Source organism: Lycium barbarum, chromosome 6 (genome assembly GCF_019175385.1).
Source record: "Lycium barbarum isolate Lr01 chromosome 6, ASM1917538v2, whole genome shotgun sequence".
NCBI lineage: Eukaryota > Viridiplantae > Streptophyta > Magnoliopsida > Solanales > Solanaceae > Lycium > Lycium barbarum.
The window spans coordinates 89,137,075-89,160,014 of NC_083342.1; the positions used below are offsets into that span (position 1 = coordinate 89,137,075).

The window sequence follows — 22,940 nt, forward strand, 5'->3', positions numbered from 1 at the left end:
TTATTAGAATACTAGACAAGGGAGTATTTTAAATAACTAAAATCACATTTTTATCTTAGCTTTGCAACCTCCAAAAGAAAAGTGTGTGTTCTTGGAGTTGCAAGCTTCTACTTTCTTCTTTCAAGAAAGTAAAAAATAATAAATAAAAATGCACAAGACATGAATATTATTACATCCCAAATTTGATATTAATTGTATTTTCTAGATTATATTTTGAGCAAAGAAAGACTACACATTTTATACATTTCAATAGTATTATGATAACGGGATAACTTATTGATCAAAGTATCAACATTTTACACAGTACTTGTTATTTAAGCTTTTATTTATCGAGCTTGAAAAATTCAAACGAGATTCATCATAGCTATAATATTAGATAGATGTATTAACAAAAGTTAATGTACATTAATATATAAGTAAGTAATTACGTCAAGTGTGTAACGCATATTAAAGCTCATCATGATTATATAAGAAATACAAAAAGAAGTAATAAAATTCTCCTAATTGACTCATTCCCATATTAAACGTAACATTCAAATCAATTGTAACGTATTAGCAAAGGGCAATAACTCATCACAATATTTTTTTTTTTTTTAAAATGATCAAAGTTTTGATCGTACCACCTACCACAATACAATGATTATATTGATTACTACTCCTATGTCCTATCCAATGGACGATATAATTCAAATTTTGTTAATATTTTGTGTGGTGTTGTCCGACGACAAGATAGCCGTAGAGTAATTGTTGGTGATGAAGTGAATATTAAAAGTAGAGAAGGGACGTGAATCCCATGCAAAACATTGGGAGAGTCCATATATTGAAATACGCAAGAATAATACTCATTTTTCTCTCCCATTCGTCTTGCCGTTTGAGGAAGTTGGAGATCCGTGAGTATTCTCCGATCTCCAATCTTTCCTCTGGCACACAATCCATTTCTTTTTGTCTTTCTCTCATTGAACTGGCTCAATAAATAAAAGGAGGAAATTTCATTCTTGGTGGGTGTTTCTTGAAATTACAATCAAGAACAGGAAAACCCATATCTTGATTTCGGAGAAAAATGGGTATTTCTCATAGAATAATGCCTGCCTGTGATCAACTATGTGTGTGTTGTCCGGCAATGCGGACAAGGTCCCGCCAACCTGTTAAGCGTTATAAGAAGCTCATTTCTGATAGCTTTCCTCGATCTCCGGTTAGTCTTGTTCATCATTTTGATTCTACAATACAAAATGAATTTTGTTATTGGTTTGTGTTTTTCTATGTTGTTTTATTTGGCTATTTTTGATTTCCCTAGTTTAGTTTGGCGTGTTAAGTTTCCCACATCGGTGAGGAATTAGGAAATGGGTTGTTGTCTCCTTATATGGTATTGAACAATCATCATCTCTTGTGATAGGTTCTAAGGTGATGAGTTAGATCCATTTGTATAAGAGCCTGACCCATTCATGTTCTTGGTTTACCCAACGTTGGACCACCATCTTATGTTGTCCACGCTCTAGATGTCCAGTTATGGGTGTGAAGGGGCGGTAAGCAGGGGCGGAGACCCTTCGGCGAAAATTCCACTGTTTATACATGGTTAAAATTATTTTTTATATATGTATAGTAGATGTTGAACCTCCTTTGGCTTCTTCGTGTGTGTACTTCGAACCCCCTTAATGACAGTTTTGACTCCGCCATTGGTGGAGGAAAAAGGTTGTTGCCTCCTGATTAGTTCTTGAATTTTCCTCCCCTCTTGAACGAGCTTTTGAGATTGAGTTAGACCCAAGATCCATTTCCTTACAGCGTGTGAAAAATAAAAAGAAAAAGAATATTGTGAAAATTATATCCCTTGGTGGATTCTTTAGTTTGTCAATAGGTAGTGTATATGATCTTGAATCCTTGGAGCAGAATCTGCAATCTTTTGGCGTACAATATGATAAAGGGGTTGAACAGATTACTCCCTCCCCCCATCAAACAGCTCCTAGGGGGTTGTCACTGTCTGATGAGATGTTGTACAATTTTGCATTCTAATTTGTACATGCAGTTGAACCTTACAAGAAATCGTAAAGTTGTCCAGCGATTGGAAGTGCATAGCTTGGTAGTCAGGTGCTCTGTTTCAGAAACTTATAATTTTGTCCACAATGTATGCTGGAATTCTATAGTCTATTGATTTTAGATGTTCAGCCTTTATGGTAGTTTTAGGTGATTAAAGGCTTCATTTAACGTTTCCTATGTTATTTTTTACGGAGTTAACAAACTCGTTTCAGCATGTGTTAGATCCTTATTTTATCCTTCTTTATTTTCTAATTTTTATTTCTGATAATGAGTTAATTTACTAGTTATTACTAAAGATCTGGGACATTCTTACCAGGGAAATTTAACGAATCCTCCTTTAGTATTGTAGAATGAGATTAAGCACTAAGCAAAGTGAAAAGTCAATGGTTTGCCTGTAAGGTTTTGGGTTATTCTTTCTTTGAGGTTGCAATTATGGGATTTCAAGAACTCTTGAAATTTATGGATCGCTGTGCACTTTTGTACCGTAATGCTCTGAGTACTCTGGATACAAGCTCTATTCCTGATGCAGGAATAGGATGAAACCGGAATTAATTCCGTCTTAAATCAGTATTTTGAGAGATATTCGTATTCCTGAATTGGTAGTGGCCCCACAGAAGCATTGTTCATGCTACATCCTGAACATTTTCCCAACATATGTTTCTTTAGGTTAAGAAATTTGATATTAGAAGCCCTCTAATTGTACAAATCATATTTTGTTAGACATTGAAAGGGCAGCTCGGTGCACTAAGCTCCCGCTATGCGCGGGTTCGGGGAAAGACCGGACCACAAGGGTCTATTGTACCTGTGGTATCAATAAAATAGAAATTGGAGCTTGCTGGAGGTGTAGTATTCTTCCTGAAACCAAACACACTTCTTTTTACTTCTCCTTTAGTATTTGAACACCCATTCATTAAAGAGTTTTGCAACATGAGCATTCACGACTTAAATCTTGATGCTGCTTGCTAATCTAGCCACTTCTTTGCTAATGTAAACACTTCATTGATTATGTACCTCTGAACCTTGGAGCTCCTACCTGATTCGGATGGCAACAAGTGAAGTTTTTTTACCCGGGTCCAATAGTTGTTTCACCTGTCAAAGTACCTAGGTTCTAGCATTTTGTGCTTTTATAAGCTGCCTCCACAGCTAGCTAATTGTATATGTGCTTCCTAATTATCCACAATTTGCTCCACTCTTATATATTCAGCCAAAGTCTGGTGCCTATTGCATGGTAAAAGACGTGAAAGGTCATTGTTAGTCATTAGTTGCCAACATGAGTTTTGAACAATAACACCGTCTAGCAGTTGTAGTTCTGGCTTAGTTGGAACTAGATTTAAGTTGGTGTGGGTAACAACACTTGGCCCCAGTTCGGCTGGAGAGATGATGACACTTTAGCACCAGTAGATTTTTATGTTGTTCGCGCTGGAGTATGAATCTTTTAGGATTATTCCGTCATGGTAGCAGTGATGTATTCTTGAAATTTACATTTCAGCTTCTTGAATAACTTGAGGTATGATATAACCTCCTTAACATATTCTATGCTTCCTTTACTCACTTGGCAGTACTAGAAGATGATTTTTTTATTGGTTTGAAAGGACCAAGTTTCTTCAAGAACTAAGTTATCTTTTATTTTTGACAGGATGGAGAGCCTAATGATCGAATGATCAACAAATTGTGTGAATATGCTTCGAAAAATCCACTTCGGATACCCAAGGTTGTGTTACTGAGATACTGAACAAACTTGATAAGATGGACTTATTTTGATTTTAAATTTATGATTCATTTCTTGTTCCTTTTTCTCATTAAAAGCATTTAGATAGTATTCTTACAACTATGCCATATATGGATTCTCAAAAATTGTTGAGATTTTGATAAGCCACTATGTTCTTAGTTCTACCATTTTATATCTACCCTATTTCAAGTTTGGGAAGAGCTGATGAACTTCAATCTGTGGCCAGATAACGACTGTTCTTGAGCAACGGTGCTACCGGGAACTAAGAAATGAGAATCTCGGGTCTGTTAAGGTAGTCATGTGTATCTACCGGAAGTTGCTTACATCCTGTAAGCAACAAATGTAAGTTCCTTGCTCTTTTTACATTGATGGAAGAAGGTTTCTGATCAAGAAAAGGATAATGTCGTGAATATATGTTAATCTTTCTTTTACATTTTCCAAAGACATGATGTGAGTTACAAGGTTATATAGACATACTTGCGTGCTTGACAGTTTTTCTGCATGGAGGTGTTTATATTATCACATTTGATAATTTGGCTACTGCAAGCTCAGGCTCCAATAGATCTAAAAATCAAACTGAGGTGGAGCCCTTATTCTAGGTGCCATGATTTACTCTCTAGATTCTTCAGTGTACCAGGTCTCCTACCCATGGAGGTCATTATACGGGCAATATAGAAGATTAGAAATATTGGCTGCAAAGTTGATGGATAACATGACCTCTTGGAAGAATATTATGAAATGGAAGCTTTTGCACTTACTGAGGGAGAGCGAGGGAAACAGGCTGAAATGAAAATTTGCATTTTTTCCCCATTTGCTACTGTGCGAAAAGAAGCACTGATGCTTCTTCTACGGGGTTATCTGGAAAGTTAAGGAAATGAGGGCGATCTTGTACAAAATTTCGAAAGTTTACCCTTTTTGAGAGTTGTGCAAGAATTCCATGATATAACTGTTTTTATAACTGTTTTCCATTATTTGCTAATCGATTGGAGATCATTGATTTGTTTCTGAACTATGGGATTTGTTGATTTCCTTTCTGTTTTTCATACAGTGAGTCCTGAACTATTACATATGCACTGCAGGCCACTATTTGCAGGCAGCTTTCTAAGTATAATACACATTTTGCTGGATCAGATGAGGCATGATGAAATGCGCATAGTAGGATGCCAAGCTCTTTTTGACTTCATAATTAACCAGGTCAATAGCTCCTTTTTTTTTTTTTTTTGGCTTTACCCTATAGTGGTGATAGTTATCTCAAAGATAATGCAAGTTTTCCTCAACAGTTAAAGCTTATTTTCGGATTTGACTGTGCATTGTGCAGAGGGACTCTACATATATGTTTAACTTTGAAGGCCTGATTCCCAAAATCTGTCTTCTTGCTCAAGAGATGGGTGAGGATGAAAGGGTGATTAAAATGCGCTGCGCTGGTCTTCAAGCCCTGTCTGCTATGGTAAACTGTGAAATAAACTTCCTGATATTTTCCTTATGCTCTTTCTGAGGTGTGAACTTTGTTTGATTAATTCCATGTTTGTGGAGATACACTTATGAACACTGACTGAATATTATGTCAAAGACAACTTCCATTCATTGAATGTCCCAACAACTTAACAAACAGATGTACGAGTAAAGTTGTATAGCAGCCTAGTCTTTTGTTTCTATGTAAGCATGTGCTAGGACAATGTCGTAGATCTTTGAAGATTATAGATTTGTCATCATTTGACAAATTCATTGTAGAGTTGTGCTCATAAAGTAGGAACCGAAGTTTACGAGTGGTGTCTTATTGAAGCACATCATCATCATTCCATTAGAACTGCAGAGATATGTCTAACTTGAAGAAGATTCCCTCTTAAAGATTATGTAGAGAAGTCTTTGAATTAGTTCCTGCACCTGCACCATTGACTTTTAAAGCAGACAACAAAACAGTAACACAACACTTTGAAGGGTTTTCCCTTGAGTGTTGTTCATCAATTTTTCTTTTTCCCTTGGGGGTGGTAAGGATCTATCACCCGCATGTCCTTTTTGCATCATGTTTTATTAATGCGTGAAAATGTATATTTTTGGAGAATTCATTGCTTCTAACTACAATGAGGTTTATGCTTAGCACTTTGCTGTGAATTGCCCCTCTACTGCTTCATCTGCTGATTATAAACATATGCTTTAATATGTAAGTTGCTTATGAGTTCTTTCATGGTGAGTTTCACTTTAATGTGTGTGTTGCTGTCTGATTGGTAATGTGGTTTATCAAAGTAAATGAATCCCTAAATTTGAAAGTATGTAAGACTGATGTAGATAATGGGGATTGAGTCTCACAAGAATGCTGAAAGTTTAAAGTTCCGTAGTTCAAATCTAAGTAAAGAAAGTGATTTTGAAATTGAAACTAATTTGTCACTAAGATTTAAAATTGAAATTACTAAAACTAAACTTAACTTGTATGTTTGGTATAATTGAAAACATTTTCTGGATGAGTCATTTCTAGTGTTTGCTTGTCAAAAATCTTTTGAGAGGAAAACATTTTCCACAAAAAGGGATTGAGTCGTGGTCGGCCTAACCAATTCAACATCTCTGTTATCGTAATAGAAGAGTTGGTATGGAAAAACCTATAGAATAGAGTTTGAAGGACTTGGTGTTAAATAGATTGATGATCTTGAAATCATTTGGCTGGGTTGAAAGAAAGAGCTTGCATCTGCATCTCATTCGATGCATAGTCTAATAACAAAACAGAACATCAGTTTTAACCCAAAATTAAATTTTACTAAATTCGTAAACTAATATATATATTCCTCTATTAATTAATTCTACACAACTAACAATAAATAATAGATAACGCTATAGACTACAAATATTACAAGTAATTTATCTAACTAAGAATTGATCAACCATTTGAACAAGTTACAATAAACAAAAAAGATCCAAAAGAAAACCGCTTTGGTCAAGAAGGTATAGGAAACTGGAAACTGAGCAAGGTCACCACTGCACAGCAATGAGAAGAACTGAAAAGGCTGATATTGCAACAAAGAACTAAGAAGAAGCCCAGGACTATTGGAGCTTGAGATATGAAATGTGGAGATCAATTATGTCATCTGGGAAATGTTTAAATTGAATAGTGTTAGTGGCAGTGAAGCTTTTTCTTTCCTCCATTTGGGCATACAAAGTGGAGTATACAATTATAGCTACTTGACTAGAAGGGGTGGATTCATGCTATACTTGAAAAGGTGGGGGGCAGAGGAGGAAAGAGACAAAGGGTGGAGGCACTCCGCCCACATTGAATTGTACCCCTTGATGGGGCCCTTTGTCTGCCTTATTCATTTGGATGACTGCAATGCTTTTGCAGATAAAGGCAACTCACATGGTTTGTTTGTGATGGTAGATCAATAGTGCCTTTTCTAGGAACATGTAGAAAGGATTGTTTGGCATGTAAGGATAGTGCATGTGCCATGAACATGTCGGAAAGAATCTAGGAAATGTGTTATGCTGATAGTGGTGTTGTGTGTTTGGATAGAATATAATAGAAGGACTTTTAATATCAATACAATTCACAGAAATCCTATAAAAAAGAGCTGATTATATCATGTAAGGACATTGCTTCTAATATCAGATTGCCTTGACTGATCCATATCCAGATTGCAATCTTTGCTTCCCATCTTCAGCTACTTTTGAATTGGAAGACTCTAGTCTTGTCCTTTACTATTCTCTCCAAACCTTCTTTTCTTTTAAATGGAAGGAACTGTTACTGATTCTGAAAGTTGGAAAGAAACAACAACATGCAGCTTCATTGGTTGGTCCTTGTGAGGATTTTGATATTATTTACTTTTGAAGTTTGTCTTTTCCACTAACTTTATCAGTTTCTTTGGATTCTTAAAGTCTGATTTCATTTGTGATGGACAATCTGAGCAATTCTGTTTCTTTTGTCAACTTTTCATGTGCAGATATGGTTTATGGGTGAGTTTTGTCACATGCCAGCTGAATTCGATAGTGTAAGTTATTGCAGACATTTCTATGCTTCTCTGATTAATCAGTTGTAGATAAAATTTGGTATAGTATTTCCATTCTGTGAGGTCTTCTTTTCCCAATTGCAGAACTATTGTGCTGTTAGGCCAAATCTATTTATCTTCCCCAGATATTTTTTGTTGCACCAAGTTCAAAATACCGTCTTCCATGCCTATTGTTATTCTTTTAAATTAGATCACATTTTTATTGTCGTTGAAAGGCTTTGTATTTTGCATCACAATTTTTTTAAATTTTTTTTTTGCCTATACTATGTGTGAAGAAAATAGAGAAGAATATGCTGAGAGTGAATTGTTTGATTACTCTCTAAAGTTAGTGCAGATTAAATGGTGTTTAACTGTTTACAAGAAATTACAGCCCTTTAGTCTTGCTAAATTACATAACTATAGGATAAGGGATTCTTTTCATGTTTACAAATTTTCTGAATGATCTTCTCCAAGTTGGAGCATGCATATTGTGCTACTAACTCGTAGCAAAAATAAAATTGATCCTAAATTCCAAATGATTTTATAAGAATATCTGCTAAATGCTCCATTTGAATTGACCAAGTGATAAGTGGTATTTTGTCAGATGAAGTGTCAATCTATTTCAATGTGCCATACCTATTTATAGGTGTCAAAAACAATACACATATTATATATGTCTAGTGCAGGACATGAATACTTGTTCAAATTCTAAAATTCAAATACTAACACTTGCATTTTCTTAGAGAAGTATTGGGAAGTCCTGTCTGGTGATTGAGATTATTTTGGTTTAATTTCATTGATCTTACCAGGTGGCGGCTGCAGTGTTGGAAAATTGTGAAGGTCCAAAGGAGAAGCCGGATCTTAATAATGATAATCAAAATAAACAGAATCATGAAGTCCAGCTAGCTTCTTCCGGTGATAACCAGATGTCATCATCCTCTGATGAATTAAGAAGGGCTACTTCTTGGAGGAATATAGTAACAGACAGAGGCCTTAATGTGGCTGCGTAATTCCTCTTTCCATGGTCTTTACATATGTTAATTATTTTTATTTTTGTAGGTCCTCTCACCTCCAATTATATTTCTCTTATGAACAGGGAAGATTCGAGAAATCCCAAGTTCTGGTCAAAGGTGTGCTTACATAACATGGCGAAGTTAGCGAAGGAGGCAACAACTGTACGGCGTGTTCTGGAGTCCTTGTTCCGTTTTTTCGATAATGCTGATCTTTGGTCTCCTCAACATGGAGTTGCCCTTGCTGTTTTGCTTGACATGCAATCTATTATGGAAAATTCTGGTGGTTGATCTTTCTGTAATCTCAGTGATTACCTTTTTTTTTTCTTTTAAATCTTGGGGTTAAGCAGCATATTCATATTTGTCACCTTAACGCCTTAGACTCACTTCATTCCTTTCCTTAAATGCAGGGCAAAACACACATTTCTTGCTGTCTACTTTGATCAAGCACCTTGATCACAAGAATGTCCTTAAAAATCCAAATATGCAGATAGAAATTGTTGAAGTTGCCAGCGCCCTTTCTAAGGCAACAAAGGTTCAGTCATCTCTGACGATAGTTGGTGCGTTTAGTGATATGATGAGACACCTCCGCAAAAGCATACTCTGTTCCCTTGATGACTCGGAACTTGGGGAAGAAGTAATTCAATGGAACAGAAAGTTGTACACAGCTGTTGATGAATGCCTTGTTGAGATGTCCCAGAAGGTGAATTTCATGCTTTATCTCTAAGTCTATTTTTTTTTTTTTTAAATTTCCACTTCTCACCAAAAGTACGCACTATGCCCTATTTTACCTTTGTTCTTAATGAGGTTATCAGTTTCGTGAGATACTCAGAAACATTGTCCTAGATGATACAATATCTCCTGACAACTAGAGAGAGGAAAAGCTTAATATACTGCCTAATTTACATGGCTGATTGTAAAAATGTATACTGTGATCCCTCTGATAAACAGGTTGGAGATGCTGGTCCTATTCTTGAAGTGATGGCAGTAATGCTGGAAAGCATATCAAATGTAACAGTTATGGTGAGGAATACGATGGCTGCTGTTTATCGGACTGCTCAGATTATTGCATCTTTACCAAATCTTTCATATAAAAACAAGGCAAGGAGGACTTTATTCTTGTCATCTTTATTTTCTCTGAGTGATGCTTTCAACTGGTTGATTGTCAACATCCTTTTCCTCATTTTTCCTTCTACCTTTCAGGCTTTTCCTGAGGCATTATTCCATCAAATTCTTTTAGCTATGGTCTCCCCAGACCATGAAACAAGGCTTGTGGCACATCGTGTATTTTCTGTTGTTCTTGTCCCATCTTCGGTTTGCCCCCGTCCTAACTCCGTCCATCCACGGTGGACAAAGGCTACTGGTATTCAGAGGACCCTATCTAGAACCGTTTCAGTGTTCTCTTCTTCAGCTGCGCTTTTTGATAAATTAAGGAAAGAACAATCTCCCGCACATGACAATATGGCTGGAAAGGAGAAAACTTTCAATGCTAAATCATTGGTAAAAAACCAATCCATGCTGAAAAGATTGACATCAAGCTATAGTCGAGCTTATACTGTGAAAAGGAATTCGGTACCTGGAACTGATGAAGGAAAAGAGAACAGTAACACAGAAGAGGAGCAGGTATGCATTTGTGCTAAAGATGAATAGTATTAGTTTCCTTTTGTCAAAAAAAAAAAAAAAGAAAGAAAAGAAAAGAAAAGAAAAAGAGGAGCAGGTATGCATTTCAATTCAACATTTTTACGTTTGGTTGGAAAAACTAATGAACATGAGATATGCTTTATCACAAAAAAAATAAAAATAAATAAATAATGAACACGAGATATGCTTTCTTGGCTGCCCCTTACCACGTTTCATTTCATTTCAGGATGGAATTTTTCTCAAGCTGAAAATTCGACAGATCAGCCTCTTGCTGTCTTCACTGTGGGTGCAGGCAATCTCTCCTACAAATACTCCAGAGAATTATGAAGCAATTGCTCATACTTACAGCTTGGTGGTGTTATTTTCACAAACAAAGGTGGTTATGTTTTTCTTGGTAGTGGATATTAATCTGCATCACTGATATATTTACCAACCTCCTTTTTAATTTGCTCCTTTATTTTTATTTTTTTCTTTCCTTTAAACTTTATAGAACTTGAGCGGTAGAGGTTCTTATGTATCTATATGCTTCGTATTACTGATGTGCGAGTCCTTTCACCCTCTTATGCTAATATCTATAGATATTTTCAGTAATGCCGTTCTGAATTATCAAAGAAAGAACAGGTAGTTTGTACTCAAGGTACTGTTGACTGTTCCTGCCGGTGTCTATGATCTTGAGTGTCGCCTAGATAGACAACTCTTCAGAAGTAAGAAATTAGTCCACATTAAATCCTTATCTCTATTACAGATAAATGGGGCCAGTATTTAAAAGTAGGTATCTGACTGAAGATTTTGATGGAAACTTCAATGCTAAACCATTTTTTTGTTGGTGCTGGGGGGTGGGGTTGGGGGGAGGGGGGTGGGGGGGGGGGAAATTCAGGATGTCGTGTCTAAAAGCTTCTAACTTCTGGGGCATAAATGAATTTCAAACCCTGAGAGCAACGTTTTGGGGCCCTGTTTTGCTTCTTATGTGTTGTCCATCTATGTTGCTCAGACCCTTCACTTTTGCTGCCGTACCCGTGTCCGACACGACACGACACCGACACCGGATTCGTATCGGATCTGGTCAAACTACATTGGATACTTTGACCAAATCCATGGACCAATCTGAGAAAACATTTGAGGCTAAATTGAAAGAAACGGAGAGCTCTTGAAGAGTGGACACTTATTGGTCTCCTTTCAAGTAAATGAAACATAACTACAAAAAATTATTTTTGTTTTTTATTTCTAGGCATAGATTTAGTTATTTTTCTTATAATTTTGAATTATTTTAGCCGAATCCCTGCACCCGTATCCGTACCTAGATCCGTACCCCCGAATCTTAAAATTTAGATTATGCCGAATCCGACCTCTAGATCCGTACCCGTATCCGACACTCGACACCGAGTCCGAGCAACATAGTTGTCCATCATGCAGAGCCAATCTTTCTTACCGTTGAGGATAGGTTTCTTTTGGTGATAATGTTGTTATATGATGTTTGTGTGATGAGATAGATGGAAAAAATTGACTGGTATGATGAAATTAGTACGTATGGGTTTATAGAAAATAAAAACAAATTCCAGGATTTCAAAATCAAAGACAGGGTGGGGTGAAAAAAAAAAATTGAATACACACAGTGTAATATTGAAAATTTGAGGCGGACAAATAAACCTTTAATTATCTTTCTTATTTTGAAAACCGGGACTAACACGAATGGGATTGTGGATTTTTCAGTAGCAGCTGAGTCCAGGCTTCAAGTGTTCTGACCAAAACAAATTCATTTAGAAGATTTTGGACTAGTCCAGAATCCCTTTTGTTACAAAAACTTTATGGGTGTGCATGCAGGGTGTTACGACCCAACAACATAAAAGATTCGCGAACTATTAAATAAGGGTATATGTTAATGGACTCTGTTCTATGATGAATGGGAATCTGCTCTAGAATGAAAAACTAAGTGTCTTTTCATTTATCCTAAATTGCTATACATCTCTCTTGTGTTGGCCAGTCAAGAACTCCCATGTCCAACGATGAAAGTAGCAGAAATGAGGATGCTGAGATGGATGTGTGGGCATACCAGGAGATAAGATTAAAAATGAAGATATTCAGGACAAGGTGGGAGTGGCGCCCGTGGTGGACAAGTTGCGGGAAGTGAGGCTAAGATGGTTCTGGCATTTGAAGAGGAATACACAGATGCCCCAGTGAGGAGGTATGAGAGATTGGCCATAGTGAGCTTGAGGAGAGGTAGCGATAGGCCAAAGAAGTATTGGGGTGAGGTGATTAGGCAGGACATTGTGCAGCTTCAGCTCACCGAGGCCATAACCCTTGATAGGAGGGTGTGGAGGTCGAGAGTTAGGGTAGAAGGTTAGTGGGTAGTCAAACATATTTCTTTTCCATACCAGAAGTATTGAAATTATTCGTGTATTTTCTTGTTCTTAGATATCTATTACTACTTGTTGTTTCTTTAGCTTCGGTTATCTTATTATCTTGTTGTTGTTTCTGCTTCTTTTTCATCTTTCCTTGAGCTGAGGGTCTATCTGAAACAGCCCCTCTACCTTCTCAAGGTAAGGGTAAGGTCTGTGTACACACTACCCTCCCCAGACCCCACTTGTGGGATTACACTGGGTTTGTTATTGCTGTTGTTGTTGTTTATACACATTTCTCTTGTCTTCGGTCAATTTTATCTTCTTAATTTTAACTTGTTCTCTAGATGCTGACTTTGCATCAGAAGGACAAACTTTTGAATTTGCTTAATAACATTTATAATAGTTGACTAGGCTATTGTTGATAACCTGCTTGTATCTCGTCTTCCAGAAATCCAGCCATGAGGCTCTTATTCGAAGTTTCCAGCTAGCATTTTCTTTGAGGAACATTTCTATAGGAGGAAAAGGTATAACACAGTGGTTTGAATCTGAATTTCGGAAGTTCTTTATATTCCTTTATCCTTAATAAAAGAGCATGTTATCTAGATGTCTTACAAATGCCTGCATATGATCAGATATACTGCCAATTGGTGCTGTATTATTGACCAAACCAGTGATATGTTATTCCCTAGTAACACACCTGCATTGCCTATTGGTCATCTTTTTTGTGTTTGCAGGAACTCTACCACCATCACGTCGCAGGTCACTCTTTATGTTGGCAACATCCATGATTATTTTCCTATCTAAAGCCTACAACTTTATCCCTGTTGTTGCTTGTGCTAAAGCTGCATTGATGGATAAAACAGTAAGGACTTGCCTCAGTCTGTTTTATTCAATGTGCTCATTTGTAGATTTTGTAAACAATGTTTTTTCTGCGATGTTGTCTAGTCTAATTCGATGTTTAATAATGCCTTCGACAGGTTGATCCTTTTCTTCAGCTGGTAGATGACTGTAAACTGCAAACTGTAACTGGTAAAACAGAGCATGCAGACAAAGTTTATGGCTCAAAAGAGGATGACGATGATGCCCTGCAGTCACTTTCGGCAATACAACTATCTAGTAACCAAACTACAGAATACTTTGCTTCAATAATAGTCGAGAGCCTGAGGAATTCTTATAAAGTAAACATCATACCTCTTCTCATTTTGTGATTCAATGATTACTTACATGATGGGGAAAGCATTTTGAAATTTGACCTATGTGCAGAATAAGACTGCTGCTATAAAGGATCAGTTGCTTAAAGATTTTCTTCCTGATGATGTTTGTCCTTTGGGAGCTCAGCTAGTTTCAGAATCAGGGCAGGTCTACCAATTTGGCTCAAATGATGATAAAAGTTTGGACGAGGTAGTTGGAGTTAATACTTCTTAGTCTTTATATCTTTTTCTCCAACGCTAACCATTATCCTATATCCGTGCTTTCTACTAGCAGGTTGGGGACCTGACTCTACCCATCTTAGAGGACGGCTTAACAGCTGAAAATGAGAGTTTATCTAACTCACATCTTACTCTGCAAATTCCAGACCTCATAACTGTCACTCAGTTCCTAGATTCGGTACGTTTCTGCTTGCATATCTTCCATTTTGGGTCATGCACAGAGCAATTGCGTAAGGAAGAGTTGGCTGTCGTAATTCTTTCTAGGAACTTCTGGAAGATGTCCTGAAAGTTCTTTTTTATTCTATAAAAAAAATAGACTCTCCTTTTTTCTCGTTACTCCTTCTCAAGATGGTGGTACGGGGAAGTGAAGGTTCACTAGACTGAAGTCATAAACTAGGAAGCCACCAAAACAAAGTTTTGGGCTTTTTTTCTGGTCAATTCTGTGGAAGAAAAGGACCCTGAAATTTTAGGCTTCATGACCTCTTGAATGGCGAATATTATTCGTAAGGTCGGAGGGATGTACGTCAAGGTATGTGAACAATCTGAATATCCAACCTAAAACCTTAAGGCAATGGGTGTCACTCAATCAATGACGGACAATTGTATTCTCTTATACGCTAATACGAACAACAACAACGTACCCAGTGTAGTCCCACAAGTGGGGTCTAATACTCTAATACCATGTTAAGAAAATGAACTTGGGTCTAACTCAACCTTAAGAGCTAGTGCATGAGGTGAGGATTGCCCTAGACTGAATCAGGAGACAATGGCTGGAGCATGGACAAGATAACATATGGGTCATGCATTGGATAAACCAAGAATAGGAATGGGTTTGGTTGTGATACCATGTAAAAGAATCTAAATATTCAACCAAAAAGCTTAAGGCACTGAGTAGTGTTGTGTGGGACATTATAAACCCTTGCACAACCAGTGAGGGACAAGTGTATTCTCTATAACAGTTTGCAATACAAAGAATGGAATGAGAGACGTAAGTGTGAATCCTCAACAGTAGTGAAAATACAGAAAGGAACAAATTATTAAAAAGGAACAAATTATTTTGATAATCATATCTGAGAGTTCTTTAGGGGGATATACTCTCAACCAGTGCCTCATAAAGCGCCAAGTAAACTAGTAAACCTTCACATAACCTTAGGAATATGATATATTTAGGTGCACCTGAGTGTGTAGTCTTAAGTTTGCTTGATCCTTCTTGGAGAGAAACAGTAGGTAATAGAGAAATAGGCATAACATCATCTGGAGGGATAATTGCGTGTTGATCTGAACTTAAGGTAAAACTGAAAGAATCTTGATATTTACTGAATCAAATGATGAGGTCGTCAAAAGAAGAAATTAGGCAATTTTGAAGTTTGGCACGGAAGAATTACCGGAAATACAGATTTTCAATGCTGTCATTCCAATGCCAAAATTCCAATCTAGTGGTGATAATAACAGAATGGCAAAAGGGCAGCTGGTAATGGCAAAGGTTATTTTTGCCATTTGTTTCCCAGATTTAATTTTGAATTTCATCAATGGTTTCAAGCGAAGACTGAAATAAATTTTTAGGGGTTTTTTGGTGCCCCTATAAGTAATTGAGGGGATTCATCGGAAATAGGGATTGCTCAATGGAGGTTTGTGTGAAAAGCCCTTTGGGCATGGTTGTAAGTTATTTTGCGTAATAGTAGTAACTCTGACCACTGGGATAATATCATGTAGGCAAGTCTCTTTCCCTAGTCTATAATTAACTTTTCTAAAATCATTTACTGAAACTTATGCAGGTATCTGATACAACACTTCAAGGAGGAAGACTCTCTGTCTCAACTTCTGATATGACTTTCAAGGACATGGCAGGCCATTGTGAGGCCCTTCAAGCTGGGAAGCAGCAAAAGATGTCACATCTAATGATTGCCCAAGCGTCTCAAGAAAATCCTTTTGACTTTTACGGACAGGACTATATCCAGGCGAATATGAAGCCTTCAAACAACTGCGATGATGTCAAATCTCCAGTAAGTATAAAAGAAATGCTTTAGTTTTGACATTTTCAGTTTTGAGCATTATTTCCTTACAAGACTGGAAGGTGTAGTTTTTAAAACCGGTATATTATGGAGAGTGTTGCTAGCATACTACTTTGCTATTACAAGGTAGGGAATAAAATTTACCCATTTTTCCTTCCAACAAAAATGCATTTCGCATTGTTTAAAAAGGAACCTTTAGGTTGGTAGGCTTCAGAGTGGCATTGTGGAGGGCTACTAAGAAGCAACTTACATGCAGTAATAACTAAGAAGCAGCTTTTCATTGAAACAGTGGAATCATGGTATACATAGATGTTTAGTTTGAAGAGAAAAAAGGGCAAAGAAGGGAAGCTTCCCAGTAAGTATGGTTACTCTCTTGTTTGCACACTGGAAGCTCGAACTCACCACCCTCCCCCTCCCAAAAAAAAAAAAAAAAAAAAAAAAAAAACAATCAAGAGCATTTTGATACCATGCACAATTGAGAAACAAGGAAATGCTGTACAACTTGGGATAATCACATTATAAACTAAGGTGGCATGGGTATTTTTGGTGATGGAGAGAGTGTTGTTATCCTACTACAACAACGCAACAGGCAAGAACTACCCCTTCTTTTAATAGACAATTATTAGTGCTTTCTAATTTTTACTGGAAGAGGATTTAAAAGAGCCTTGAAAAATGCTGGTGACACACGAGGGTATGTGTGGAACGGTTGCCTAAGTTTCTCTGGTGCTAGAGAGATCGTTTCATTGTGATTTGTCACAAATATGATTTCATGTTTTCCTTATATGAGTGCACTACAATATTCAGACAGGAGTTCACACTTCTTCTCTAGCTTCTCATCAAGCATGCATGAAATAGTGGCTTTACATGCTACAGACATATTTTTGTGCGTATTAAATTTCTATCCTATAGTTCAGCTCTGAAACTCATGTATGTTGCAGGTTGAACATACACATGTGAAACATGGCTCTGTGTCCAATTTGTCGAATCCCTTTATCAATGTCCCTCCGATGCCATGTGCAACTGAATCCAACTTCTTTGCGCTACCTGCTTCAAGTCCATACGACAACTTTTTGAAGGCAGCTGGCAGTTAAAGTCACCATAAGAGATTGAGAGGTAGCAAAAGCTTGAAGAATCTCTCTTTTATCTAAATTTTGCATCATTCTGCTGCCAATAATTTTCTGATTGTAAACAATTTTGGGATCTGCTCATTGAGGTACTGGACTGTATTCTTATTTCTTTCTTCTTGTGTCAATCTTCCTATCCATTTGATCTGAGGAGATGTACTAAGTCGAACATTCATGAAATGAGGGAATTTTGTATAGAGCTTTTTCAAAAGAATGTAAAATTTGTAGAAATAGAGGATTATAAAACTTCTATATGTTGAGCTTAGGTTGGCCAATTTCAAGTCTATGTAATGTACATATGTTCTATTATAACTATAATCTAATCCATAAATGAAAGCATCATTTTTCTTCCCTGTTTTTACTTCTTTGGGTGAATGCTTTAGTGAACTTTTTCTCCCTTCGTGGATGAAATAGTGAACTTTGGTGATTTTTCTTCTGTTGTATACCTGTATAAGTACATATATGTATTCATTATATACATATACACGTATATACCTATGTAGATACATAAATGCAAGAAAAGCATGAAGTAAATATATTGATAGACAAAAATAAGGCCACGTAAAGTTGATGAAATTTTGTAACCTTTTGGAAAGTAAATTCCGCCTTCAATTTAATGTGCAAATATCCAAAAGCGTATAAGTATACATTGTTATGATATACAAAGTATATATATATTTTTTGGGGGAAATTTCATAAATATACAACTTGCTCACTTATATTGCAAACAAATAGCCCAAAACTTATATTGCAAAGTTTTAACCCAAAAACACTTTTATACAGCACTATACACTTATATACAAAAGACAAGTACATTATGTATATAGGTGTTTGAAGGTGTATGCATATTTATACGCATATATGTTGACACCTGATTTTTGACCTCCCGTAATTTACTTTACTTGCTCAGGATCCTTGGATAATAAATAAGATAATTTTGCACACTCGCAGAGATTTCTGAATAATTTTAAACAATTATTCATGTTAACATTTTTACTTGCCTAGATTAATAGGGGCACTTTCAAAGCTTTATTAATTATTCAGGAATTTATCAGCATTTTTACAGCATTTTACAGTACTTTCTATAATGCACCCACCAACAACCACTTTCCTCCAGTCACCCTCACAAATCCACCAAATCTATCATCCGTCTATACCTCTCCACAAAGTCAACCACCCACCTACACTATCTATGCTACTCCAAATCCACCACCCGTCAACCCACCAAATCAATCACTAGTTCATACTTCTTACATTCCTTTATCCACCAATATTCATCCACCACCTACAACTACTCATCTAAACCCACCAAACCAACTACCTACAAATACCACCTATAATACACCACCTCCAGTCCAAAACACTCCCACCGTCCAAACTTATCCAACCCAGCATATACAAGGGGCACATTTTGTCACTCCCAACGCACAATATGCTCCTCCGGTATATGCAGCGGAAACACAAGCCTTTACCAACCCAGTAACGATCAGGTTCCAGCCCGAGGTGGATCAGTATGAGGAAATGGAAAAGGAGGCAAAAGCGAGGGCGGATGATATGTTGTTAAAAGAGATCCACAGTCTCAAAGAAGCAATGAGAAACCTTCAAGTTGCTAGGGGAAGTAAGAGTGTAGAATACGAAGATCTGTGTGTCCAGCCTGACGTCGATTTGCCCGTAGGCTACAAGCCGCCAAAATTTGATACATTCAATGGGACAGGCGACCCTCATACACACTTAAGGGCTTATTGTGACAAACTGGTCGGAGTAGGTAAAGATCAGAACATAAGGATGAAGTTGTTCATAAGAAGCTTATCTGGCGAGGCTCTTACTTGGTATACACAACAAGACGTCCATAAATGGCGTGGTTGGAGCGATATGGCACAAGACTTTATGGACCGATTCAGTTTCAACACCGATATCACACCAGATAGAGTCTATATGACTAAGTTAACTAAGAAGTCAACTGAGTCGTTCCGCGAATATGCGCTACGTTGGAGGTCAGAAGCAGCCAGGGTTCAACCCCCGATGAGCGATAGAGAAATGACTGCCACCTTCATTGAATGCCAAGCTGGCATATTTTATGAGAAAATGATAGGCATGATGGGGCAGAAATTCACAGAAGTTGTCAGAATGGGAGAAGCCTTAGAAGAAGGAATCAAATCAGGAAAAATTCAGGATCTTACGGCTTTGCAAGCTGTAAACAAGGCTATTCAATCTGGTTCTATCGGCGGGGTTAAAAAAAAGAAAGAAGATGTCGTTGCAGTCATGAATGTCCAAGGACATAAGCCAAGCCAAGCCGTCACATACTTTAACCATCCACAACAACCTTTCTACCCTTACCAATACGCTGAACCCTACCAAGCTCCACTATCTCCTTACCCTGTCTACAACGCCCAAGCAAACTACTACCAACCCCGATCATCTCCCTATCAAAACCCACGTCCATATTAATCCGTTCAAGCTCCAACTTACCAAAATCGACCACATACTACACCTAAAGCCCGTCCAAACCCTGACATAAAAAATACCCGTAATTACACTCGATTCGCTGAGCCCTTGGCTCAATTATTTGAGAGAATGAAAGCACCAGGTGTGATACTGTTATATCCCATATTTTTATATGTCGAGCTATTCGCAAGAGAATCGACTCAAGTTAAAGATGGGATCATTTTCGGGCTCGAAATAGAATTTTTTTCTTTTATTTCCGATCTCTATTGGGAAATGAATTGTTTATAAATTTTACTTGGTGTAAAAATATTAATGGAAGTTGGGATTAATTTACCATGATTAGATTATTAAGTGGGGATTAAAAATTTAATTAGTCATTAAACAAGTCACTAGTGCACTAAGTGGGCCCCACCAAGACATGTGACCAAATTTAATTGGCTCAAGCCTTGAGTGGGACACTTGTCACTCTTAGGGGCTGCCTATATAAGGAAAAATCTGATGTTTAAGTGTTCATTTTATCATCTTCAACATTACAAGAAAAGAGAAAAACCTAGAGATAGAGAAGGGGGGGCTCACGGCCATGGTGAAAAAAAATCCATGTTCACCAAGCTTGGTCCAATTAATTTTTCCATGGTGTTGTAAATCAAATGGAGGTCTTTGGGAACATGAATTGGTCCTTGAGAGCAGCAAGAATGGTCTTTAATTGAAGCCATTAAATTCAGCAAATTAAGGAGCAACTTGCTAAGGTAAGAGTTGATTATTTTTCCATATGTTTTAGGACGAATTTGCTTGTGTTATGGATGGTTTGAATGTGTTATGGTGAGTATAAATGAATGAAAATCATGAAATTATGTATCTTGATATTGAAGCATGGTTGAAGCCACGAAATTATGTAGCTTGATGTTGAAACATAGTTGTAACTTGGTAACATGAATTGTACGAATGTTGGAATGTTGTTGAATGGCGTAGGGGCTGTTTTAATTGAAATTTGCTGAACTGATTTGAGTTAATATTTTGGTTGTTGTAATCATGGATTATGTGATGAGAATGAAGGAATTTAATGGTTAAAGTTGGAGTAAAAAAATTGTTGTGAGTTGATGTAAGAATTATAGAGACAATAATGTGATTTACTTGCATATGAATGGATGATGTGGTGTCGTGTGGCTGCTGTTGTATTTCCCTGAAATTTGCTGGAAATATTGTGTAACTTGTTTGGAATGTCCTTGGACATTTTTAGTATGGGTTCGGGTTAGTATGTGAATATATAAGCGTCGATTTTGGCTTGAACGTAAGTAGTTGAATTGAATTTATGTAAGTTGTTGAATAATGGAAAAGAAAGCTATTATTGTTGTTTTGTCTTTCGGATTGGTTGTTGATGTTGTTAGGTTGGTTGTTGTTGTTGTTGTTGGTTAATATGGCCGAATCAAATTCTCGGGGTAGCCTATTTACAGGGGAAATGCTGCCCAAATTTCTGTAGAATTAAGGGCGAATTTGGAATTTAATGCCCAAAAAGTCTTTAGCTAATGTTTGGCATTTTATGGCTTGTTTGTAGACCTTGGGCAGCCCGAATCATAGGTTGGATTTAGCTTGAGTTTGGATCGTATTGGAGAGCGTTTGAGGTATGTAAAGTAATCTTCCTTCTTCGGCATGCCTTAGTTAAAATAGGCTATGATATAAGCCTCGAGGAAACTCTATTCTCACAATCCGAGCATGTTTATGAATCGCATTTGTTCTTTGGCATCCTTGCCTTGTCATGGCAAAACGTTGATCCTTATGTTCTTGGAATCCATAATTTGTAAAGATTACATGAAAGCTGATTTTTGTTTTAAAGTTCATTCTTTAGCGATTCCAAGACTTCAAACGCCCATAATTTCCACAGAAAAGCTCGGATTGCTTTGAAATTTTCGTAGGAGTTTGTATGATATAAAATGAGTATGTTTTTCATAGGCGGGCTCAGTTCGGGTCTATACTCGTCCGTGGGTCCCGCGACGCCCTTTTTGAAATTCGACAACTTTGAAACAAAAAGTGATAATTTTTATTCTGATTTCGAATATGACTATTTTACTTATCCTTCAGATTTATAATAATTATTTTATGCATATGATTCCTCACTACTCCGCTCGTGCCTACTGTGATATCGTTCACCGGTTCCCGGGCCGGTTCTGTTGTCGTGCGCTTTGTGATACATTCCGGTGTTATGCTGTAATTATGGTTCACCGTGCTCCTCGCTCGAGGGCCGGGTTCCACTTATGTTTGGCGTTATGCTGTGTTTGGCGTTATGCTGTGTTGTGATGTGTGACGGGGATTCGGAGATTTGAAACTTTCTGGTGTTATGCTGTGTTGTGGCGCCATCGACAGGCGGGCGACCACATTTTCCAGTGCCCTATGCATAATTTATACTTTGGAAATAAACATTTTGATATGTATTATTTTCTATATATCTGATTCGATTATTATTCAGATTTATTTCTGTACCTTCTGCTTTGCATACTCAGTACATATTTCGTACTGACCCCCTTCTCCGGGGGCTGCGTTTCATGCCCGCAGGTACAGACGCACACCCTGGTGATCCACCTGTTTAGGACACCCTTTCTGCTATTCGGAGGGCTCCTCTCTTTCCGGAGCTTATACTTTTGGTATATATATTTATTAGTGCATTTGTATATATTCGTTCATGGGTACGGCGGGGCCCTGTCCCGTCATATGATTCTGTCGGTCTGTTTAGAGGTCTGTGGACATGTTTGTGGGTTAGGGTTTTTCTGTATAGATGTATGTACATGTCGTTTGGGCGATCCCATACGCCGAGGCGGCCGGTCCGCATATGTTGTTTGGGCGATCCTATACGCCGAGGCGGCCGGTCCGCATATGTTTATATATTGCTTGGTTAGCCCTGTGTGGCTTTTGTTGGTATTTTCTGCGTGCAGGGTATATTGGATAGTCCGTAAAACAAAAGAAACTCTGTCGAAATTTTCTGGAAATTACCTAAATTTGAAATAAAGTCTTGTCGGCTTCCGCCATATACTAGAATGAGTTGATAGAATTTGAGATAATATTTGATAGATGGGTTCGGGTGCCCAGATCGGGCACTAGTCACGGCCTACGGGGTTGGGTCGTGACAGATACAACCGATTGAAGGGAAAACTCCCGATCCCATTCCAAGATGGTTTGATGGCTCCAAGCGCTGTGCATACCATTCTGGAGTTGCTGGGCA

General features: G+C 37.5%; 1 protein-coding gene and 1 long non-coding RNA gene across 2 annotated transcripts; both read left to right on the plus strand.

Annotated features, from left to right (window-relative positions):
• The first annotated feature begins 674 nt into the window (after positions 1-674).
• LOC132644724 (protein SEMI-ROLLED LEAF 2-like) lies at positions 675-17,643 on the plus strand. Its single transcript, XM_060361330.1, has 19 exons — positions 675-1,192; positions 3,668-3,742; positions 3,987-4,102; positions 4,840-4,954; positions 5,079-5,207; positions 7,684-7,731; positions 8,538-8,734; positions 8,825-9,021; positions 9,149-9,441; positions 9,690-9,839; positions 9,942-10,361; positions 10,606-10,755; positions 13,167-13,242; positions 13,453-13,580; positions 13,696-13,896; positions 13,982-14,119; positions 14,204-14,326; positions 15,924-16,151; positions 17,099-17,643. The coding sequence occupies exons 1-19, from the start codon at positions 1,061-1,063 to the stop codon at positions 17,249-17,251; spliced, it is 3,069 nt and encodes a 1,022-aa protein (XP_060217313.1). The 5' UTR covers positions 675-1,060; the 3' UTR covers positions 17,252-17,643.
• A 2,593-nt stretch (positions 17,644-20,236) lies between these two features.
• LOC132599792 (uncharacterized) lies at positions 20,237-22,683 on the plus strand. Its single transcript, XR_009567017.1, has 3 exons — positions 20,237-20,475; positions 21,282-21,348; positions 22,277-22,683. It is a non-coding gene; the product is annotated as an uncharacterized LOC132599792 (long non-coding RNA).
• Positions 22,684-22,940: the final 257 nt, after the last annotated feature.